This window comes from Calidris pugnax, unplaced genomic scaffold, assembly GCF_001431845.1.
Source record: "Calidris pugnax isolate Ruff unplaced genomic scaffold, ASM143184v1 scaffold103, whole genome shotgun sequence".
Lineage (NCBI taxonomy): Eukaryota > Metazoa > Chordata > Aves > Charadriiformes > Scolopacidae > Calidris > Calidris pugnax.
The window spans coordinates 8425807-8450651 of NW_015090990.1; the positions used below are offsets into that span (position 1 = coordinate 8425807).

The 24845-nt window shown below is 41.8% G+C and overlaps 1 protein-coding gene across 2 annotated transcripts in view; it reads left to right on the forward strand.

The window, feature by feature from the left end:
- The first annotated feature begins 6190 nt into the window (after nt 1–6190).
- The window catches only part of METAP1D (methionyl aminopeptidase type 1D (mitochondrial)), a 50266-nt gene continuing 31611 nt past the window's right edge, over nt 6191–24845 (forward strand). The window contains exons 1-2 of one of the 2 annotated variants that reach the window (XM_014954505.1): nt 6209–6249; nt 16258–16399. Coding sequence is in view for 1 of the 2 variants with exons in the window: in XM_014954503.1 (XP_014809989.1) it covers nt 6201–6249 (49 nt within the window). In the remaining variant the exon portion in view is untranslated. Of the gene's footprint in view, nt 6250–16257; nt 16400–24845 lie in introns of both variants that reach the window. The other variant, XM_014954503.1, reaches the window with a different exon arrangement.

Genomic DNA, 24845 nt, shown 5'->3' on the forward strand with positions numbered 1-24845 from the left:
TGGCAGCAAAGATATGAATAAACAGCCTCTTAGAGATGTAGAAACTTTGAATCCTGCCGCCCTGCAGCAGATTACAGCTTCTGCAGCACTGCTGCCAGGAAAGACCATGTGAGTACTCCCTAATCCATTACAGTTAATTAGGTCAATTAGCTGAAACAAACTTCATCAGCAAATTAAACTAGCCCTGCTGATTTTGCCTGAAGTGGTCTAAGAAGTGTCTGGACTATCCCTTGGCAAAGAAGCAATAATCTCTTGTGTAACCGCTAGAAAAAAGCAATAGTTCTACTGACGCTGCTGCTTGGGGAGCTTATGCTTGTTCAGTTTGGTGGGCTTTTGGGGCACCTCTGTTCAAACTAACATTTTAGAGATTAAGCATTAATGGTAAAGTTGACTAAATGTTTTAGTTTCAGTGGGTGCTAGTAGACAATCGCTTTCTGACCTGCCAGTCTGGATGTTTTGTTCCATGCTTTTCAGCAGGATAACAAATTTCACCTGCAAGTGGGCTGCAGGATTCTTGTTTCTGACATACATACAGGAGCAGCAACTCCAGCAGTTTAGTGAGTCATATTTATGAAATAAAGACATGTAATACTGTTTATAAAAGTTTAAGTTTTGTGTAGCTCCTGTTTGTATTTCTGTATTGATGTAATTAAGAACGGGGACCTCCTCCTATATTTAAACAAATACTTCTTAGCGTAGTACAGAAAACAGCGTGGCTATCGTGAGTATTGTCTGCCTTCTGCACGCTGAGAGAGGACCTGTGAACTAGTAACTGCTGTCTGTATAGAATTGTGATTAGGTACCGGGGGGATCCCATTTTGTGGATTTGCAAGCTGACTAATGAGCACTGAGGCTGAGCAGCAACTTTCCTCTCTAGATGTAGGAGTCGGATGGCCAAAGCTGAACGCTATTAGAGCCCTCTCCTATTCTGGGCACAATATGACACTAAAGTGACCCTGGCTAAGAATCGCTTTTGTTCAAACATATAATCTGTTATCCTTGGTTTCTTAGCTTAAACTGCTCTTGTTCTTCTGAGTCGTTACATACTATCAGGAACATAGAGCAAACACTAATAATAGGATTATGTGTTTTAATTTACTCTATGACTTTTTTCCTGCATTTTGATTAAATCTGGATTATTCAGTCACTTCACTCGAAAATCAAGTGAAACTTTGTACAACGTACTGATACAGCATTTAAGAGTTTTGTGCATTTGAATATTCTTTTCAGATTGTGTGTAATATTTGGAAGTATTCCTGAAGTTTTTAATTGTAGACTGCTGGCATCAGGCTGCTGGTTTGCCCTTCCATCACTTAAAAATCCAGTCACAGCAACAGTGAATCTACTTCAAGAAAATTCAGTGGAGTATCTAAAATGCTGCATTGAGTTCAACTGGTACAGGCAAATTTTCTTTCCATGCAAAGCTATTGTCAATGGTGCTAATCCATGATTTTGTCTGAAAAGGTAAATCAAGCTCTGAAAAGTGTTTATGTTTAGAAACCTGGGTCAAACTCTTCCCTTTCATGTATTTCAAAACATAAAAGTTACCTACTGCAGATACTACAGAACAACTTCTAGCTCAACAACTAGTAACCTGAAGAAATACAACAGAATACCAATAGTTTGGGAACTGAAAAAGCAAGCTCCCTGAAACTGCAGGGTTTGAAGGACACTTTAACTGCTGTAGTAGGGGGAATAAAGGTCTGTGTAGCTGCAGCAGTATCTTGGGCAGTAAATGTCCGTGCCTCCTATGAGCAAACACACAGAGCTGCTATGTGGCAGCTTCGGCAATTCAGGACTGACCTATTGTCTCTCTCTGGGATGTCAGCAGGAGGGCAAGCAGCCCATAATGTCTATACGAAGGATTTACGTCTACTTATATAGATCATTTTTTCAATTCCTTTTTGTCTCTCACTGAGACTTTGTTGCTCTTTATGTTTTTCTTTTATCATATTGTATAACTGTCAGACACTAGAAGGCTTGAAAATCTTATGTTGCATATTTTGCCATTTTACCTTTTCTCCCAGTGTCAGTTCTGACCTGATTTCATCAGTATCAAACTGTTATATTCGTAAGCCTATCGCCTAAAAGCTTGGAATCTCAGCTTTCAGATTGAAAAATATTATTCTCTAATGCTAATGCTTTGTGAAACATCGCTTGCTAGGGTAATTTGGACTTGAAGTTGACAAAAAGACAGCATGGTAAAATATTAAAATGTGTATCTGATAAGCAAGTATCTGTTGCAGATATTTCCATTGTCTCAAAAAAATCAACTTGAAATCATGGGTAACATTTTTTCTTCCCCACGCCACCAGTATTTCCAGCCATTTTACACTGCTAGCTCGTTCTCCGATGATCAGAAAGGTTTCAATTGAACCCTGAGTTCTATCTATTAATATGTTTCATTTACAACAGGCTATTAACCCACACCAGTGGCAGTATTTAGAGTTGTGAGGCTAAAAATTTAGTGCAACCAGTTGAAACGGAAGGCTATGACACAAAGCAATACGAGCAGATGCAAGCTCTGCTCAGGCAGGGCATGCTATCTGCCATCATACTGGCGTGTAACTGTGGAGGGAAAATTGTAGGAGTGGGCTTCTCTCCCTATCACTCAAATCCTTTTTACAATGTAAAAAGAAAAAATAATGCAAATACCAGATTCTACCCAAAACTACTCATTCAAATACACGCTTACTAGGTTCTTTGTTCCTTATGCTAAAGCCTCCAGTAACAGGCATTGCAAGAAACAAGGCTACACGCTCTGTATGTGAGCGTCCTTTTAGATTTATAACGGTACAAGCTAGTGTAAAAAGGATCAGGAATCTAACAATTTCCAGATTTCCATGTTCATCATATTTTTAATTCTCCAGACTAGAGAAGGAAAGAGAAAAGGAGAAAAAAATGTCCCCCTTTCTCTCTTCAAATCTTTTTTCAGATATAAGAATCCCACCCAAATTGAAGGAATCTCAGGTAACGACATGATGAAGACAAAGCCCTGGGAAGAGTGTTTCAGAATTCCCTCTTTGCCAATCTGAAAAGATCTATACAGCAGAAGCACAGTTTGAGCTGAGGAGATAAAACGTAAAGGAAATCTAGATCAATGGGAAGAGCTTGACATCCCCTTTTTTGTTTCTAAATGCTATGGCAATAAGGGAGGTGTTCCATGTTCAATAGTTGCTATTTTTAGATGCTCATCTTTTTTCCAGTTGAGCCCTCCTCAGAGCCGTATGGGGTGTTCATGTTTTTAAAACTTTCAGTTTCATGGAAAAGATAAAATCTTTGCCCAGAATGAATTTAATATGATAGGGACCGTAAAAATGTCATTTTGCTTTCCCTAGAGCTGTGAGGTAACAGTTTGGTGCAGCTTTGTCTGACTATATATATATATTGTATCACTGATGTAGGAGGGTTTTTTTTGTTTTTGCAAGTTCAGGACTCCAAACTGCCTCAGGGTGGAGCAGATGGCACCAGTGCTGAAAAAAGGGCACCTCTTTGTAATTACAGCAGGACTCAAACAGCACCAGCCTCAGCAGCAAAAACTGCTGTGGAACTAAATAATCGCTTGAGACAACCTTAGATAGGAAAGTCTAAGCCTAACCCCAGAAGTGTCCAGCTGCTATACTTAAACTAGATGCATATTTCTATATTGCTCTACGTAAGATTTCACATATATGTAAGGCGTAACTCTTGTTGTTTTATCGACTACTACAGACTGCTATCAAACTGGCACATAAAAGCCTAGCTTTATGTCTTCCTTAGCACGTCTTTTTTTTATTTTAATCTCAGCCTGCCCAGTCTTGGAAGGAAATAAAGTTGAGATTCTGCATTTAGAACATGCTGGCTCTGACAGCAGAGCGCCAGTCTACGTCAGATGGGATGTGAAGGACTCTCCTTGAAGAATGTAACACACAGATGTGTCCAAAAGAGCCTGGGCTGAAAAGTGATTTCTCCAAAGCTGCTTCTCAACCCGAAGCTCAGGACAGCTGGAGACACCACTGTCCATCTTAAACGTTTCTGAGGATTTGCCAAATGTAAACAAAAGATAATTATATACATGACGGAAAAAGTGGTGTATTTTTTTTTGGAGACAGAACTTGAACATGGCAAAGTATGATTTTTCAGGTTTGCTGTGTTAGGATATGGTGGATCTCTCCTTTTCTGAGGTATTCACCCCCATTTTACTGGTGTATAGCTCCTAACAAACCTGCATCTGATACTTATATTTCTTAGTAAAAGGAGAAAACCTGCACCAAAGCATAAATTAAAGACTACTGAATAATGCCTGTTGTTAGGCCTAAGATTCATCCAGACGACTGCAAAAATTACACAGTTGTTCTCTTGGAATGTAATCGATCATAATTCAATCAATCCCCTCTTGGTTTCCGATATGCAAAAGGAATCAATCGGGTCTCAGCGCCAGCACATTCCTACAAGCATTGTGAAATAACCTGACACTTAAGGACAAGGTAATTACAAAGGTGGTAGCAGCATAACTAGCGTTGCCGCCAGTTCCTGCATTTTGTTATGCCATCAGCCAGTTTTCAGGCTGTTACAACAGGGAATTTTGGTCTCATGGCTGCAGACAAAAGCCAAGCACTGGCTTCATTTTCTCTAACAGTGGCCTCATTCCACCGAGTAGGAAACACTGACTGAGGTAAGAAAGGTGAGACTACCTTAGTACACGGCTGTCACAGAACCAAGGGCTGGCTGCCTGCATTCCTAAAGCCTTGCCAAGATAGAAAAGAATATAAAATGATGCCTGATGAGAATCAAACTCCTGTAAGACCATACTACGCTGCAGAAACTCGGAATGAGGTGAAGACGTGCGCATTTGTGCCCTGCTAGTGCAGTGTGTGCATACCTCTCACCAGGGGTAATGCTGCTCAGGGGGTGTAACTGGGCACCTTAGCAATGCTATTTCTTCATTTATTTCTAGCTCCATTTTTCTTCTGTTAAAATCCTATCATTCTCCCCTCACTGAATAACGATGATGAAACGTGTCAGTTGGTGCAGAATGTGGCTATAAGAAGTGGATTGTTTTATTTTTTGGAGGCCGTGCAAGGTATTGTATTGATCTTTAAACTACTTTGTGGTCTGGATGCAGGTTGTATGATAGGCTGCCTGCCTCGCTGCGGCAGCTGATGCTACCGATGTCTGTACAGGAGCACAGCCCATTTTTTTGATCAGAGAACTCTCAGAATTTGCTCCTTAAAGGCAGAAATACTTATGCTGTAGCTTTTAAGTTCATACGTTTTTGGGGCTTTTTCTAGAGTACAGGGAGGTAAATAACATCAGCTATTCCCATAGGCTTTGAGACTATTCTTCTTAACTAAATTGTAAAAATTTGCACGTGTGAAGTTAATACCAGGAGATGAAGAAATCTGAAAAAAATATTTAAGTTTTAGGGTTCAAGCTTTATCCTTCAGATTGCACAGGCCTTTACAACAAATCTAACAGCAGAAAAACATAATTCATAGAGTAGTTAGTTCATCTTTTTATTCACAAAAGTATAAAGAGGGCTTTTTTATGTAAGAAAAGGCGGGGGGGGGGAAGAAATTATGAGGTAGCTCCAGCACTCATGGAATAGTATGGTCACAACTCTTGAGAGTCCCGCTTTGGGAAGTGCTGTCTCTGCCACGTCTCTGGTGGGAAGAGCAGGGTCTCCAAGCCTGCCAGGGGCGTTATAAAGCCGAGCAGGACGGACACTATACAGAAGGGCTCTGCAGCAGTACTTCAGGGGAACAACAACCTGAAGGCCCCCCAACACCCACCGTAGGGCAGGCCGAGGCTGCCACTGCCGGCAGCGAGGATCAGCACCGACATTTGAGGGCTGTCACCTGCAAACACCGCGGCAGAGCCCGCCGGGCCCCGCTCCGCCGCCCCGCTCAAACCCCCACAGCTCTGCAGCGGGGAAGGGCGGGAAGGGGGCGCTCCCGGCCCGCCGCCACAGCCACGGCCCGGGAGCGGCCAGGCCCCGCACCCTGCTAGAACTACGGGGCAGCGAGGGAGGGCTGCGCGGAGGTGACGGCCGCCGCCCGAGCTCGGGCAGGGTACCGGGGCGGCGCTGAGGGGGCGGCCCCCTCACCGGCCTGCCCGACACCCGCCGCCGGAGCGGAGACTTACCTCAGGCGGCGCGCGCACCCCAGTAGCCGCCCGTCGCGAGGCAACCCCCCCCCCGCGGCCACGTGACTCCGCCTCACATGGGCAAGATGGCGGCGCCCAGAGCTGTCAACGTGCTGCGGAGTGGAGGTGAGCGCGCGCCGCCGCCGCCGCCGCGGGGGGCGGGGTGGGGAAGAGGGAAGGAGGGAGGCGCGGGCCCGGCGCGGCGCTTTTCCCTCCTCCCGCCATTCCCGCCGGCCGCCGCCGAGCTGGGGGGCCTGCTTGGATAATCCGAGGAGCAAAAGCTGCGGGACCCTTCGAGCAGTTGGAGCGCCCGGGACGCGGGAAGGTGTCCCGGGGCGGCGGGGGCTGGGCAGCCGCAGCGGGGTCCCGCAGCAGCAGCCGCAAGCGCTCCGGTCGGTGCTGTTACGGCTGCGTGTACTTTTGGCGCTGTGCTGGAGTTTGAGGCCGAGCGGGCCGCCTCACCCCGCCTCACCGGGCGGACACCGGGCAGCGCCTGCGGCCTGGGCAGTGGTGGACAGTACGGGTAGGCCGCAGGGGTGTTCTGCTGTCGTCGGTTTTGCTGTTAGAATTTAAGCGTTTGACAGAAAAAGTAACGTGACAGAAAAAGTAATGTGACAGAAGTACGTGTGTTTCTACCGACCCTCCCACCCGCAGAACTTGGTTGGTGGTGGCACTTCAGTGTGTGCCAGGGCTCCCCGGGGCCCCTCGCCCCTCGTAACCCCACACAGCACCTCTCACCAGTGAATCGCTCCCGTCAGCCCATGACTTATTATTGCATAAGAACAGCCATGCAAGATGCTGTACTTAGCTGAAAAAACTGTCTTGTTGGCATAACGTTACTTCCCTCTCATCCCTTCCCCTCAGTGTTTTACTGTCTCCCGTTAAATTAGATGGGAAGCTCTTGGGGTGTACCCTTCTGTGAGTGTTGCGTTTTAGTGCCCGTTGTAAAATCTTGAATGTGTGAACAGAAGGAAATACCTCACAATAATCTTGATTGAAGACTTGTATGATTTTTTTTTTCTTTAAAGGCTGTGATACTTACTATAGTAATAGGAGGTCGAGTGATCCCAAATTATTTTTACCTTAAACATTAAAGCGGATGCTGTGTGCTTTCAGCTAAAGCATAATATTGCAAAGCTTTATACCTGGCATAACAAAATTTCAATCCCTTTTCTCAAGTTATGAATCCTGAACTTTTACTGTACTTTTATTTTTTGTTCTATCCAACAGTCTTGAAAACCATTGGAAAATGTAAAGGCCTTTTCTTCATAGTTAATCATGAATTTTGTAGGGCAGGAGTGCCACATGGTTTTTTTGGGTTTTTTTTCAGTGGTGAAGGCTCATATCTGTAAGGAAATTTCAGTTTGTCTGGACTTTTGGAATCTGAGCATCAGCTGAACTCTGGGAAGAGCTGCAGCATTTGGCCTTCAGAGTCTCCTATTTGTTTTATTTCTAACAGCTGTCAGAACCTTCCCTCTCACATGCGTAATCACATTTTTTAGCATAGAATACCATACAAACAATGATTTCTTTGTTTGAATCTCAAATGAATTGAAATTTAGGGTACAGCTTAAGTCTTCATTATTTGCTTCAGCAGTTCTGTGTCTGTAACCTTTCTGTTCTGGATATTGTTTTGGTCATTTGTCCGTGCCCTACCACTGCCTCTAGCCCCCTCCACACCTAGAAGCCTGATGTCTGTCATCCAGTTAAAACAGCCAAACTGTTTAAATTTGTTAAGCCTTCATACCTTCCCTTCAGGCATCAAACCTTGTTCAGCTCCCCTAGTGGATATGCATTTCCAGAAGTTGAAAAAGCAAAACTGTCATAGTTCAGACAAGACTGATTAAACTAAATCCAATTTTCTCTGAATTGGACAGTTCAGTATAATTTAATTTGCAAATACTGAAAGACAGAAGTAATTTAAATTAGATTTCTGTTCACCTAAGGGAATCTATTCTACCTAAATTGAATGAAAATTACTTTTTTATAGCCTATTTTGTGATTTTTTTTTTCATATTTCTGATGTTATGTTTTTGTAAAAGATGAAAGAAAAGTTTTCTTATTATGAAACTCTTTCTAGATAAGTGCATTGGAACAGCAGAGGTCTTAGAAGATTTTATACTGGTTAAATACTTCCCCTACGTATCAGAAGGACTTAGGCTAGCCTAAAAAATCTTTATTATATTGGAAAAAAGAAAATAAATTGAATGGGAGATTATAGGAAGTCAGAAGGATTTTTTGTGCCTTTTCAGTAGACATATAGGGAATTTATTTGCGTGGTCTCTGCCTTGCTAGTGTCAGAATTGCAACACTGTCAACCCAAGGAGAAGGAAGAGAACTGTGAGAGTGTGAGTGGCTTGCACAGACCTTTGTAAAATTCCATAGGCTCAAACACTGCATTTCAGAGTGACCTTGCAGTGAGCTGAACTGCATTTTAGCTGCCAACCTTTCTTGAACAGTATTTGAATTTTAGAGGTGACACATAAAGGTGGGAATTGCATTTACCATTTTGTAAAAAAAAAACTAAGAAACACCCAGAACACGGGCATGTGGAATTGGTGTGTCATGTCACAGTTTGTACTTAAAAATAGTACAGATTATATGGTGAGTCATTGGCTTGTAAATGGTCTGATTATGTATTGTGACAGTTTCAGGTATTAAGATAATTGCATCTGTGATACTTCATTGATAGTAAAATAAAATAGAAGACATTAAATAACTGCGTATCTACAAATACAACTTAGCTGGTTTAAGGTATATTAGTCTTTTATTGATTTATTCATTTTAGGTAAGTATATTACTGTAGAATAGAAGGCCCTAATTCCTTGTAATGAAGTTTCAGGACTTTGAGCCACGGGAAAATAATTGATGAGAAGATATCCCTTGTAAAATGAGTTACTTAGTGTGTTAAATACTGATAAAGCTGATTTCTGATCTTGCTTCCCAATCTCTAACTATGAGTGAGTATTCTGTAATAATTTATGTGGCGTATTACAGTCCGGACTTTTAAAGTAAAGTGACAGTGTGTGATACACGTCTTAGATATGTCGCCTGTGTTCCCAGGCTGTCCATTTGCTTGTCCATCGCCTTGTTAAGCCCCTTGTGGAGCTGGGAATTTGTACACAGGCTCCTGAACAGATACCGATAAACCTGGAAACTGCTCTCGGGGAGAAACTGTAGCTGTACCACAGTATGGGAGATGGCTGAGAGATACTTTTCTTCTGCAGCTGCAGAGTGTTTTAGAAATGATTGTTGTCAAAATTAGGGTTAGGTTTCTGAGGTTTCAAAATGTTTCTGAGAATGTTACTCTTTTCCCCTTCATAAGTAAAATGAAGAGGAGGTATAGAAACGTCCGTTTAAATATTTCTTTTTTTTTTTTTTTAAAAAGCAGGGGGGCATAGCTAGAGTTTGACTTTGTTGCAATACAGCTTCAAAGCCTTGTACTTCTGAGTTTGCCTGGAAGTACTGAGTATTGTTAGCAATCAGACTTTTTTCTTCTTTTTTTATTACAAAGCATACATATTTGGGCCATGTATATCACAAGTTTGGTTCAGTCAGTAATGCATGGTTGAGTACTATCTATACTACATAGTTAGTCTAGGCAAAACCGACTATTTCAAAGGAATAATAAACTCTTCTCCAGCAGGGTGTTTACATAAAAATCATCAAACTATTCTGAAGCATTAAAGAAGTTAGAAATATTAGTTCAGCCCCTGCAGAATGGACCAATAGAAGGTGTAGCAAGTGATTTGGTTTACATGCTTTGCATACAGTGCACATATATATAGTTTTATGTAGTGTTTTTCTTTGTGGTCAGACATGGCTTTGCCATTTAGGATGGTAAAACTGGTAGTCAACTTTTAAATTACCATTTTATGTTGAACTCCGCATGTCAGTGTACAGAAGCGTGCTATGGAGTCTCCAGCTGGGAGGTGGTTAAATAAATAAAGTGCCTGCTGTAAATCTCTTCAAATTTCCATTTCCATGGCTTTTTGATTTCTAGAAGTATGGTCAAGATCAAATTGGTTACCTTATTGAATAATATCTATGCAAAATTGTTACAGTTTCCACCGCCTGCAAGGGGAGAGGACTGTCTTCAATCTCTGGGAATCTTCTTTGCAGCAGTTTCTGATGTCCTGTTGCCAACACTAACCCACTTCTTCCATAGGCAGGAACCTGGACTTCCTGGCATGTCACCTCCTCACCCACACAGCCTGCTACAGAGAATCTAGCATCTTTCTGAATAATTAGCAGAATCAGCATCTGAGCTGAGTTGAGGCATCCTTCCCCCAGGGTCCTTAAGTTTCCTTTGCTTTTATATTTCTTTTACTTACATTCATGAAATATTTATTTATTATCTGGGCTTAATCAAACACGTGTGGTCAGCTTTGTTTTATGAACACAGCTGAGGGTGCCTACTGGTCCTCGGGGAAGCAAGGGGGACACCCCTGTGAAAAATAAGGTACTGAACTGTATTTTGGGGACGTGTAATTTTCGTTACCTTAACCTTAATATAGTGTTGATTTTTATCATTATCAGTATTCAGCCAGTTTGTGCATTCCGTCCAGATGGGAACCTGTTTTTTTTTATTCCTGCATTGGAATTGGAGTTGACATAAAACATTTGACCAGACTTAAGAAATTGAGTGAATTTGGGTTAGAAGATAGAGCATTAATGACTGTCTAATACAAGACTCCTGTCTCTTGAGTTATCTGTAAAAACTTTACTGAATCTTTTACTAAGCAGTATTTCTGATACACATGGTCCATAGCTTGCATTTTATTAGTCTGCAGCCCTTGATAATACTCATGGTCTCATGAAATGCAAACTTTTCAGTATTTTTAAGAGGAAGTGAAAGAAGGGAACAAAATAAGGTAATTATCTTTATTGCTAAAATTGTAACTTCCCCATCGATAAGTGTATTTAACTATAAACTTCAACACATATGAGATTATTCTCATGTTAAAAATGAATCATAAAAATCTTCTTAGCACTATTAATATTCAAACGCTAAAAGTATTTCTTCATCCATATCTTCATCACTGTTAAAAAGAAACTTAGAAATGTACAACTCAAAAATTAATCCTCATCTATGGTAACTTTCAATACGCTTAAGCTAATGCTTTTTAAAAAATTAACCATAGCACATACAGATAACAGTTTTGGAGAGACTTGACTAAATGTTTCCTGGTATTCCAGACTGATAATGAAATATGTCCTGTAATTCTGAGGTTTTTTGGCAGATGAGAAAAAGTGATTGAAAACTTTCGCTAGAGAGTTTTCAAGATCAAATGATGCTTGGCTGCACTGTGCAATATATGAGCTGGGCAATTAGCTGGAAGAAAATATTAATTCACATTTTCCATTAATTTGCAGACAGACTCATGTCTCCAGAATTTAACATTAGCATTATCAGCTGCAAATGATGCACGGTAGAAGTTCAAACCATTTGATTGTAGTACACTTTTAACATTTTTCAAATGATCCTAAGGTAGTTTCATCCCTGTCTTGAAAATAATCAGGCAGACAAGGAATTATTCCCATTTCAACAGTGCAGCAATGAGTAACTCCGGGGGAGACAGACACTTTCATGGTTTCAGGCACGAGAGAAAAAATATTCCCCTTTCAATAAAGTGTTTAATTGTTCTCTTCTTTCAGTTGAGAGGTAATGTATTGTTGGCAGCACACAGCCCCTTTGTTCTGACAAGATCTATCACTTCTGGCTGTGGATAAATTTGTAGGGTGTGGTTTCTCCCTGAGCTTAGGTTTCTCAATCTGCCAGCATTAGCTACGATTGCCTTTAAACGAAGGAAAGTTATTTGCTGATGTCCAGCTGTGGTGGTAGAGGACATCAACTTGTTGATCTACCAGGAAACCAGCCACCGCGGTGGAGGCTGTATTCGGTTTGCCAGCTCCTGGGTCCAGTTTTGATGTAGGAGGGGAGGGTGGCATCCCTGCTCCTGGCAGCACCTACAGCCCAGCTTATAAAGCAGCAGCATTTTCATGTGCAGTTACATTTAAGCGATCTGTGTAGGAGATATTAGGCGTTGCCTGAGTGTTTTTAGTTGGTGGCTAGATGCTGATATTCAGTGTTTTCTGCCTCATCAGCAGCTTTGCTGACCCACGCCTACTCATGTAGCCATTCATTCCCATACATAAAAAGTCTTTTTTTCTTTGTAGGAAGGTGCTCATTGACCTGGTGCTAGAGCGTCACCGTTGAGGTTACAACTAAAATCCATACAGAGACAAAATTTGTGACAAGTTCCTGAAGAGTACTTAGTTTCAGCCTTTTGTGAATGCTTTCTCTGCTCTGTGTGCCTTGTATCTTGGGTGGCCAGGTCCCAGACAGTGTCCTATTATCTGCCAGTACTTAGCCTGTGATAAATATATTGGACAGGTACATTTTTAGATACCAGAAGTTAACTGAGCTGTAATCCTTCAGCCAAAATTGAGCTGTAAGTTTATTTCACATGTGTCATTTTTCGTTTTGCAGAATTTTCCTTAAAGCTCACCTGGACCTTTCCCTAAGCAGAGAGGAGCTGCTTTCTCTTTTCATTCCCATCACAGAGCTCTGAAACTTTTCCACCGTCCGCAGCAGCTCAGCACCCTGGTGCAGTGATTCTGTGAAAGGGCTGATGTCCAGCTGCATATGTAGGCTACTAACCCTGAATGAGAACACCAGAAAGCTCTGGGAAAGTTTCTCCACCAAGAAACAGGGATGCCCCATCATAGGAACATGGCTTGCTGCTGTGTTTCCAAAATAGGTTTTACAGTGCTCTCTCAGTCTTCAGGGTTAGACGTGGGGATGCCCATGAGTGAGGAGCACTCGCAGTTTGCATGCACAACTTCTGCGTCACCTGCCAGAGGCTGTTGTCCTTGTCTGACTTTTCCTTACCTGACTCCAGGTATAGAGCAGGTTGAGCAAAGGCTCAACATAATACCATGTAATAGGGTGGAAAGTCTGAAATGGAAAGTCACATCTGTGATTTTAATTCCGGGTGTGCAGTTCAGTGCTGGCTTTGGGCAGCACAAAAGGCAAACTTTATCTCTTACTGAAGGGCTAGGTCTTGTCAGGCTCACAAAGTGTTACTAACACACAAATTTTAGTGTTACTCTGCAAAGAACCAAATGACAGATTTAATTTTCTCTATACTTACACAGCAAATCAATGAAATAAAGGGTGCCACTTCACAATCTCTAGGGATTAAATTAAGTTGAAGAAAAGATAGATACAGGTTCTTAAAATCTACGCCAGAAGATGACCCTGCTGAGCCTGTGTACAGGATCCAACTGCAAGTCTCTGGCTTCTTGGTTCGTGCATGTTCTGTCACTTAAAGCATCATGTGTAGTGATATCTTAGGTCTCTGGTGGTCTCTAGGCATGTTTACTGTAATATATTGCATTTGAACAGAAAGAATTAAAAACATAATCATCCCTAAAGAAACCCTGGGCCTCAAATTGTGTATTATATTCTATTTTAGAGCAGATAGCTCTAACCAAAATCACAGTGTCAGATGCCACGTGAGCATATAGCATAACATTTTTTTGCCTCCGAGAGCTTGCCGTGCAGGTAGCTATGGCAGACAAAAGGGACTGAAATCGTGAGCACTAGTTGACGGATGGAGAAACTGTAGCGCCAAGGGAGTAATTTGTGGAGGGTCTCATGGCAGCGCGGCATCAGCAGAATGAAAGGGGGCCTGAGGCTGCCCTAATGCCTGCTGCTCCTGAGCTACCAGGCTAACACACAGTTTAACAGTGGATGTATGTGGAGTGGCTTTCTATGTTTAGATAACATATTCCTTTTACTCGGACTTTTGCACTGAATTACCCTACCTAGACCAGAAGCTGACTTTAAGGCGTATGTAAAAGCAATGTTCCACATGTCTGTGAAGTTTGGGAATTGTGTTGTGGGTGTTCTCTAGAGGTGCAACAGAAACTGAACTGAGCCTATCTGGTACGCTTCCCCTCATTTCTTGCGTGGTTTTCTATGTATAGCTAGAGTTAGAGCATAAGGTTGAGGCTACCTACCAAAAAATATTTCTGTGCCATCGTGGTATTTTCTTTTTTTATTCTGAAGAGACCTGTGTTTCTGCTGAAGTCACAATGAAGACGGGCTACTGTTTTTGAACCTGTTCCAGTGCTAAAGCTGCAGCAGAGGTCTGTGTCATGACATCTGAACTGGTTTTCATTTCTACAATACTTAGACATGCTAGACGTGATGTTCTGGTTGAGACAGTTGTGAATCATGAGAAAATTTAAGTGAAAGCATAGGAGTTTTTGAGGTAAAATCACCTATAGGCTCCCTAGTTACAATGATCTCAATTTGGGATTGTATAATTTTCCCCCTCTTTTTTTTTTTTCCTTTGTTCCTCCTTCCTTCTCCCCAGCTCCCAAACAAGCACATTCCTATAGCGCTTGGAAATGCACCTCTGGCGAAACAGACTCGCTGCCTCTTCTTCTCTGACAGTTTGATGTGGTGATGTGCCAGCCCTGGATAGCCTGTAGTGCTTCGAGACACCACATCCCAGTGCTGTCGATCTAGCAGTATTTATTAGCATTAAAATTTAATTTGAAAATATTTTGAAGTAATGAAGTGGGAGGGGGAGTGGGTCACAGGGCAATTGTTTTTTATTTTTTGTTTTTGCTGTTGTTGCCATTCAAGCTGTGTGCATTTGTCGCAGTGGTTTCTTTCCCAAGTATTTCTATTTAAATGAATGTTGTTAAAATACACTTGCGTGTCTGGTCTAACTTTCATAATCCATATGTGAAAAAGCACGAGAACGTATACAAGGAGTGATCTGTATTTTGTACACTCTGCCTTACAGTTATTGCATCCTGTAGAAAGAGGCTGTTTGGCTACGGCAGTGTTTTAATTTCATTTTTTAGGTTTTAGTTACACATTTCTGTAGTCTCCCTGACCACTTCTGTTACCTGATGGCGCCTATATTTCATCAAGTTTAGACAAGCAGTCTACCTGGACTTAGGCCCAGAGGAACTGCCGTAACTGAACATGATCCCCTCTGCCTGGGAATACAAGACCTGTAGTACCACGATTCCCAAGGGAATTGAAAGAAAACTGTATTCAAGCCTCGCCTCCTGCTTTTTTTAATTGTCTTTGTTGTTTTTATGTGGTATTGATGGGTAGCATACCTCACCACGAGTAAAATCTGGTATTAGTTTGTTGATAATTAGGAGAAAAGATTCTTTTTAACCTAGACTTGAAAACAGAAGCAGGGAAGAGCACAGGCAGCGACAGAAGTTACCCTGACATCTCTTGATTACTGCTTGCAAATAAAGTGACAAGTTATTAAACAAAATAACAAAAAGTGTTACAGCACTAGTGTTATCACATTGGAGTTTTTTTACTACATTATCATTTTTATGCTTCCAGAGTTTAGTGGATGTAATTGTGTATTTTAATTTCGTTCTTGCATGTTTCTCTTTAATCTGTTTCAGTCTGTTAGAAAAGCTGCATTATATAAACATTCTATATTATTTTAGCTGCAGAATATTATCATGATGGATTTTTCATTTAGGAAATGTTTTTTGAATTTTTTTATGATTGCAGAGTGAGTGTTAGTGTTCAATCCAATTAAATGTAATTGCATTTCCTGTATGTTTTATTTTTAGTTTGCTCTTATATGCCTTTATTTTCATCAGGAATTGTAAATTTGACTTTTTTTTTTTAAGCATGGAGTTGGCAGTTAGACACAAGCCCACTTTAAAACAATGAAATAATGATCTTAAAATTCTTCTAAATGTGGGGAACATGTCGTTTCTGCTTAATGATCAAGAGCTCTTTCTTCATGTTGTTTTGGATTGTGTGACCCTGCTAGTTTTGTCTTTTGTAAGTTTAAAAAATTAAGATGGGGAAGAGTAATTAAAAACTGCTTGTTGCTTCCTATTCTGGCTTTTATGTCCAGGTCAACAGGCAGACAGGCAGACAGAACATGTGAATTGCTCTTTTAGCTACATATATTTTTGTCATTGTTCATTTATCTTTTACTGCTCATATTACTTAACTAACATGTTATACTGTTGGTTGTAGAGAGAGGTTTTTTCCCCTGGTATCTTAAGAAAAAGTGTGGAAATATTTGCCTTGATCTAGATCTTGTTTTTCTGTTATTGTTGCAGTTTGCCTGACTTACTTATTTTCCTGAACATGAGCTGTTTACTCTGGGAGGAACTACAGTGGCTGGAGAACATGTTAAGCTCTGGGATTGCAAATGTGAAGACTGAACAGATAAGGATTCTCAGTTTTACTTATTTAAATCTAGTGAGCAATAAACATCTGAAATAAAGATGTCATTACTAAAACTTCTTTTTTTTTTTTTCCTCCCAGTAAGAGAATCTAAGGTCTGCTGTAGCACAGTACATGTATTGTGTATTGTATGGGCCGTATTGTGTTCACATCTTCCAGGCTTCTTGTCTGCTCAAGGTTTGGCATTCCTGGTATTGCTGAGGTTTAAAACAAAAGAAAAAGTAGGGGAAAAAAATCATATCAGATCTTTTTGAACCTCAAAAAGGTAAAAGTATAATCTTGTAGTATAATCACATTAAGAATTTTTTTCTAGTCACCAGCAAGGGAGAGAGTTACTGTTCTTGCTAGACAGAGTTCATTCTAAGTTTTTGATGGTTAGAGAATGCCTGAGGAATGAAGCTGAAGTTATTTTCTTGCATTATGGCCATACTCAGAGGCCTCAGGTTTCAGGTTTCTGTTGCCTGAATTTTAGCATTCTCCTGCCCCAGAGGCAGTTTGCGAAATAAGTAAGGGAGAGAGGCGAAGGCTTTTGGCAACACGGAGGCTTTCTCAGCTCACTGCGCGGTGGTGAATGACTTCGAGAACTACATTGTGAGTCTCACCTTGATGTCTTGTGAACCTCCCACTTCCTTGGGTCAGTGATCCTGATGGAAGCGAGTGGTCCTTGGGAGCTTCCCTGATTTCGTAAACAGGAGGCTCTCCTGCTAGTCTGCCACTGACCTTCTCGCAGTAACACAAGTTCTACAGCTGCGTGGCCGAAGAGAAGGCATGATCTCCACACAGGATGGGGCTCAGGTCCTCTATGGGACTGGGAGCCAGGGATTTGGGGGCTGGTGGTGGTGTGCGTGGCCTTGATAAGCTGTTGAACTTTCTGTGTCTTTCTACACCTACAATGGAGATATTTATCTACCTTGCAGGTGCGTTGGTTGAGATTAATGAGTTGTTTGTAAAGCACTCTGAAGATGAAAAGCACTATAAAAATGCTAAGTATTATTATGTATGAGCTCTTGAGTGCATAATGGCTGTTTGCCTGCCAGTATTTAAAGCAATTTGTGGCACACTAAGTATGAAAGGCACTGTATGAAGTCAAGTTCTAGTTTCCATTTAAGAAAAGTCACTTTTATTTTGTGTTCAGCAGTTGAGGTCACATCAGTGGTCTTTGGTGTTATCTAGAGTGAAAACAGACTCTAGAAGACTTTTTAAGAGGAACCGTTTCAAAACTTTTAAAACTAAGTTATTTTATAATAAGGGTTTCTTATCAATTGGTCATTTCTTACCCTCTCTATAAGTCTTGGGTTTTGTTTGCCAAATTCGCAGATCTTCTACCTTCTCCCATTTTGCCAAATGCTTCTTTTGTCCCTTCTTAAGCTTCTGTCTGAACTGCTTTAACTTTTCTCTCCCGGACCTTTCCATCCATCAACACAGTTGTCACCAAAGCTCCTGTTCTTTGCGCTGCTTCTGCTTGGTGGCTCTTGCCACATTGCACACATTTTCCCAGCCCTTCATCTTTTTGGTCATTCCTGCACCCAGGCTTCCCCTGAGCTCCTGCCCCAGGGAGTCTCCCGCTCTGGGTGCTCGCTGCTGCCCAGTGCTGCACGGCACTGAGCTCTTCTTCTGGGTGCTTCTCTGATAAATGGCAGTGCTGCCTGTCAGACAGGCAAAAAAATCCACAGGTAGGGGCAACGCTGCTCTGTGTTTGAGAGCAGACCTCCCTGTCTGTGACCTCTTGGTTCAGTAATCTTCAAGCTTTTTGAGCGTGGGTTTTTCTAAACGTCCTCCAGCGGTGATAGAGATTCCCATGTAGGGAGCTGAAATAAATTGATAATGAACTTGCTTTTTTAAAAAAAAAAAAAGAAAAAAGTGTTTTCACGATCTCTGGATGTGGCCATCAAATTCCCAGGTTTCCTTGAATCACAAGTTGAAAACAACTGCATCTTGTTATATGTCAGCACCATACAGTCTGTCCAGCTTGGATGATAAAATACTCACTTTGGCCCAATCTTGGTTTACTGCATGAGGTTAGAGATATGAAAGAAACAAATATGTCATCTTAAATAGGTTCACACTCAAATTATTTAACTTTAGTCCCTTTCACTGTATAAAGTGTGTCACTTAACCAGAATAGTGCATGTTTTAATTGTAGGAGTAAAATGAGAGAGAGTAGGCATAAAAATTCATATATCGCAGACTAAGGTCTTGTAGTTTATTGGATGCAATTCAGGCAGCAAAATATAGTATGTGGCTATATTTAGTAGGATAGGTGTCAGAATTCTCTATTTTGTCTTAGTTATTATAATATCTTGCTATGCTTTTAAAAGGATCTAGGTGAAAGGTAATACTTGCAAGCTGAACTGTTCATTGGCAAAGGGCTTTATCTGTATGATAACTGGCTCTTCCTCAGAGGTTCTACAGATGTTTCTGAAGAAGGCAAGTTTGAATTTTTTTATTATTACTATTCCTTTAAAATAGTTCATATTAAAAATATTATTTGAGTGGAAAACAATCTGGAAATGTTTTACAACATAGAAACAAAGTATGGAAAGTTTGTTTGTTTATTTTGTTAAATGACTTATTCCCTGGGGAGTTCACATTTTAGAGCCGTCGTGCTTTCCAAATCAGTAGATGTCTTTCCCTTAAGTTCTCAGTTTCTGAACAAAGAGGAAAATGTTGGAAACCAAGTGTTCAACAAACTGCCCTGCTGCATGGAAGCCTTAGAAAAGGGGAATAAAGGGCTCTTCAGAGCTCCTCAGAGGTCTTTTGGCAGGCGTGCTCCGTAGCATGCAGCCTGAGAAAACTTTCATGAGTGTTTTTGAAAGTCGCACTGTTTTCTTTTGAGTTTAGATGATAAATAACCAGCCACTCTAACCAGCTGTATAAAGTCTCCAACTTTCACATTTTAAAGATGTTTAAAATTTATTTTAAATTTTTATTTAAATATGTTTAAAATGATTTATGGTTAAAATACCTGTTCAAAGCTATGTTTCAATTTTAGGTCAAGCTCATTTTGAACCATGAAGGACTATTGCAGTAATGAACACAATCTGAATTTATACATTAATGCTTACAGTGTATCAGATGTTCTCTAAAGGCACCTGTACTTGTCACAGATTATCTGTTTCATGTTAGTGGTACATAAACTGAAATTAGGTCCTGCCTTATGTATTTTTTTAAAATTATGAAAGTCAACAGATGTGGCATAACATTGAAAGAAAATGGCAAAGAAATTTATTGTTTCTCACGTAAATTCCAGCTGTTCAGTCACAGATTTTCAGATAGGCACAGGTGAAGATGGAGTTGGAAAAAGCAACTGTGGGCGCCTAACCTCCTTTCACAAGTTGTAAAAATTAGGTGCTTTCTGTAGTAGACGGTGCTTGTATATTGCAGAGCTGCTTGTATATTGCTTGGGTTTGTAGCTCTTGAATGTGCTTGTATACTCATCTAAAGTTGTTGAGTTGATGTCCGTCTCCACTGGACAAAGTGGATAGTCATCTTGCAAAGACGTCCTTGTTTGATACCGAGATGAGGTAGTGTTCACAGTGGTTTGTGCAGGTCTGAGAATCGAGTCATACTCTTGCATTGTGGATGAAATGGTAGGTGGTGGCAAGGCTTAATTTCATTGCCATGTGTTTTCTGAACTAACACCTGTGAGGTGACTAGCCAGCTCTCACCTCTCCGTCCTATTTCTCGTTGTTCTTCACTAATTATTAATGTACTTTTTATGGCTCATGACAGAGACTTAAAGGAAGTGTGTGTTCTTTAAAGAAATAAATAAAGTAGTGGGACTTGCCTGTGTTTATAAAGCTTTATTCATACTCTGGCACACCTCACTAATTCAGCAGAAGCTCAGTTCCTAAGAAGAGTTCTCTTCTGGGAAAACTTAATTTGGTTCCTCAAAAAGATCAAGCTGTACCAGCAAGAATTATTTTGCTGGTATAGTTCTGTCCCAGTGGTTTTCTGAGTGCTACCATTATATGGTCTAAGAGTACTCTTCTTAACTAATACATGTTAAGGAGAGCCTGCCCAGAGAAGTTGTGGATGCCCCATCCCTGGAAGGGGATCCAGGCTGGATGGGGCTTTGAGCAATCTGGTCTGGTGGGAGGTCTCCCTGCCTATGGCAGGGAGGTTGGAACTTGATGATCTTTAAGGTCCCTTCCAACTCAAACCGTTCTATGATTCTATAATTCTATGATTTTATGTTTTTTGGCAAAACTTTAGTTGTGGAAGAACCCAAAGACTGCAGACGTGGCTGTTTCTAAAACCTGCTTGATAAAGACTGTCTTGCTTTTGTTCATTTGGGGTCTGTTTTGTCCAAATAACTCTATTGTAAAAACTGTTTCACAAAATCAGGTATAGAATAAGGTAGCTGGTAGGCAAACTTTGGCAGCTTTTGCTGCAACAGTATCCCCAGCTGTGGGAGCCAGCTGGAGGTTGCAAAGCTGGGTTGGTGGGAGGTTGGCAGCTGGAAGTTTAGCCAGCTGAAAATAATCTGCTGGGGTGGCTGGGGTAAAGGCACTGGTTCTCTCCTGTCCCCTATGGTGTGACAAGTGTTGATGGACTACCAACCACTGCACCGTCAGCAGGCACAGCGGAGGCTTGGGTACATCGCTTCTGCTGACTGTGCTGGTGCAGGGGGAGCAGCCACCTCAGAATCAACTTTGCTGTAGCTTTTTGCTTGGTGAATGCAAATTGGGAGCCCTGATGTTTATAAAGTTGTGGCCAGGGTCATAAAATTCGAATTCACAGTCACATCACTTTGCGGCAGGCCATGTGGGTGGATTGAAATGGACTTCAAATTCTTCATGATTAAAATATGCAGCAGGTTTCTTAGTGCATAAGTGACTGAATTTGCTGATTTGGGAACGACTTTAGAGTCAAAAGGAGTTGAGACCTCCCCCTGTACGTGTCTCGGCTATGATTTTGTCAATACACATAACTTCTGTTATCACATCTTTCATAGATTTTAACACCAAAGCCTCTCACTCAGAATTTATCCAGGTGTTGGACCGAAGTCTTCCAAGACACAGACAAAAGATAAAAAAATCAAACGCAGAAGGTTCTCTGGCTGGGCTTCTGCAGAGAGATGTGGGAGCACCAGTGCTCACTCCAGAGTTAAGGCTTTTATACTCTCCCTGTCCATCTCTACTTCATAATTCTCAGAATAATTTATAGTGCATCATGAATCATATCTGGATAGAGGTTTACTAAAAAACTTCATTGACCTGATTTTTTAATTAGAATAACAGTGCCTTTGCAACTGCAATCAGCAGATCTGCAGGTTTAGAGAGGCGCTGTCAAGATGAATCTGCACTATCATCGGATTTACCGGGGGCTGCCAGGATCACTGGCCTTTCTTAATAGCGCCGATGTGTGCTCCTCGCCACACGCACAGCTTTTACTGCTAGCCCTTTATTTGCTTTTTTGGTCCTCCCCATGAAGAATGCAGTATGTGCCCATGTCTTGTGTGACACACAGATAGCTATGCAGCCTTCTCTTCCAGTCATGTTAAATTTTACCTAGAGGTAACTGTGCCCTTTTTTTGGTATCAAATGGAATGAGAGGCCTTTGCAATAAAAACAAAAATAATTACGGAATTAATATCTTTACAAATTTTGTCTCTCATGTCAGTTCTGTCGAGAGTTGTTTCTGCCTAACCAAAGCACCAAATAAATAAATACGTAAGTAAGCTGTGCTCTTGTTGAAACTTTTCCTCACGTGCAAGCAGCTGGCTCCTGCCAGAGCAACTGGGAGATCCAGCTGTGGGCTCCAGTTGCTGCCCACACAGGGCTTCTGTCTCTCCAGCGTGCAATACTACTGCCAGCCTGTATACTTTAACCCCAAACCTGTAACAACAACAGCAGCAACAAAAGAGAGTTTAAGTGGATGTTTGACAAATCACACAAGACAATCTAAAAGTTCTGAGTTGAGTTTGTAAATTAGTAATTGGTTAAGTGGGATGTCCCCACGGAGAATTTCATGGATTACTGCCCAGCTTTGCAGAGAAGGTAGCTAAGCCTGCTCTGAAGAAATGCCTGTCATAGTTAGCTGGCAAGTTAGATTATCTTCATCTTGTGGGAAGCAAAACATTTATTGCCTCATATAGATTTGCTATCTGTGTAAAAAAGAACTATGTAAACCCTTTTCTGTCTAGAAAAAAGAGTTGGAGACCTAATTTCTCGTGAAGACCCTTTCCTTACTCTATGTTACAAAACCAGATGGTAGAGTGGTGCAATAAACTGTACAAAGTGAATGAATAGCCTGGTGAAGATAGTTTAGAAATGAAGTATTCTATTTTTTTTACGTTGGCCTGTGTGGGAAGTGGCTGTCGGGGGCCTTGCTGTACCCATCCCTGGAGCACCGCGGGCAGCAGGGGGGTTGTTGTGGGGGTGACTGGGAGCAAGGCCAAGATTTGGAGGTGAGAGGCATTGCCTGAAGTGTAACTAGACTGCATGATCTTCTCTCTAGGAATTAAGCTGTGAGTTGTGTTTTATTGTCTTGGTTTCAACAAGATGAGTGCTGCTCCAGGAAATCCCCTGTAGCAGTAGCTGGGGTGTTGACCATGGGGTGTGGGGCAGTGGAGAAACCCAGAGGTCCTTCCTTACCACTCAGGGCTCCCAGATCGCTCTTGGGATCCAAATGTGACTTCTCCTCACTGAAAAGCAAGGGGCCGGATAGGCAGGGCTAGGGCCAGTGCCAAAGACGTGCTTTAGAAACTTGTTGAATGTCAGTCGTCCTAGCTCCTCCTGACGTGCATTAGAGTGCCAGCAGCTGCCCTGGCTCTTTGCACTGAACAGTTACTGCACCCAGTTATGTGCCTGCTGTACCCAGCTGTTTATTAAGCACTGGTGAAACACTTGTCCAGGGCATGAGTGTTACAAATCAAGTCTTGTGAGGTCTGGGTACTTGGAAACCTCCTACTTTGCCATATGTTGATCAGTTTACTTTAAAAGCTGGAGCTTAGCTCCTACCCTCCTGCATTTATGTCCATGGTTTGGAAGAGAAAGCATGGTGAAGACGGTCAGAGAAAGCCAGAGCCGGTGCCCAAGCCATGTTACTGGCTTTCATATCTCAAAATCGGTAATTTGGGATTCTGTTGGCAAGTGAGCGGCCAGCATAATTTATGGAGAAGAGATGTTACGTGTGCTGTATCACTGACAGCTATTTAGCAAATAACAGCTACTTTCAATGGTAACCAAAACCAGTTTCAGGGGTTTAAGTTTACTACTAGAAAATAAACTGAAACATCAATGGCTGTGCTGTTGTCAGTGTGTCTAAATAAGGATGGATGCAGAGAGCAGTCACTGGTAAAGCTTAACTATCCATCACTGGATGACCAGAGCAATAAGGGAGGAGATAAGGAATCCCATCACCTGCCTGCCCATTGCCTTGCAGCCTATGCATCCCATCTCCTAGAAGCTCAGACCTCCCTGTGTTGTAGAACAGGATCTGTCCCATGGTATGAACAGCGTTGGGTTTCCCAGGCAAGCTCTGCCAGCCCTGTTACACCGTACTATAATCAAACGTGTCATCTTTGCATTGATAGAGATTTTGTGCCATGGCAGTACTTCTGTGTTTGAGGTGATCTTGACAGCTGGGGGTTTTTTTAATCCTAATAATGTATTTATTGAATAAATGAGTCTGAGTGGTTGGTACTTGATTATCCTGTTGCTTTCTGCCTGTTCTGTACTTACTTTCTTCCCCTTAAGCATTTATTAGAACAGCTTCCCTTTCCACAGAAGCGCTATGTTTATAAATTACCATTTGCAATATGCCATACATGAAACGGGCCGTAGATGATGGTTACATGGCTTGAGAATAGAGCCCTTAATTTTGATGTGTTTTATAAACAATTGGCAATAAACGGCCGGATCCAGTGTCCTCTGACTTTAGTGGGAGTTTTCCGGCAAGTGTATTTAGGCAGGAACAGCCCGGCTGCCAGCCCGGCGTCGGCGGGCAGCGTGCCCTCGCATTCAGCGCCTCTGCGTGTCCCCGTGCCAAGAGTGAATTTTGCCGATTCAAATTTGCTCAGTTTGTCAACACACAGCTCCCATTGAACTTGGCGGGAGGAGAATCATTCTTGGCACGGGGCCGCGGGCAGCCCGGGGAGCGCTGCCGGCCCCGGCTGCGGCAGGAGCTGCGCACCAGCCAGAGGAGCAGCGCCCAGCCTGGGCTCCCCGCTTTGCCAGGCTCCCCTCTCCCGCAGCATGTGTCTGCTGCTGTTTGACTAGTGGGAAGAGTCGGTGATGAAAAGAGATTTCCTAGGTTAGTTTTCAAGGCCCTTCTTTTTTTCTTTTTTTCTTTTTTTTTTGTGGCTGTCTGGATGATTAATGTGAATAGGAAAATACTGTTGACCCATTTAAATCATGTTAGACGACATCCATTGCTCATCTGCATAATGAAATACACACTGAACATTACAGCCTAAGTATAAGAGCCAGTGAACTACAAAAATAATATTTTACTC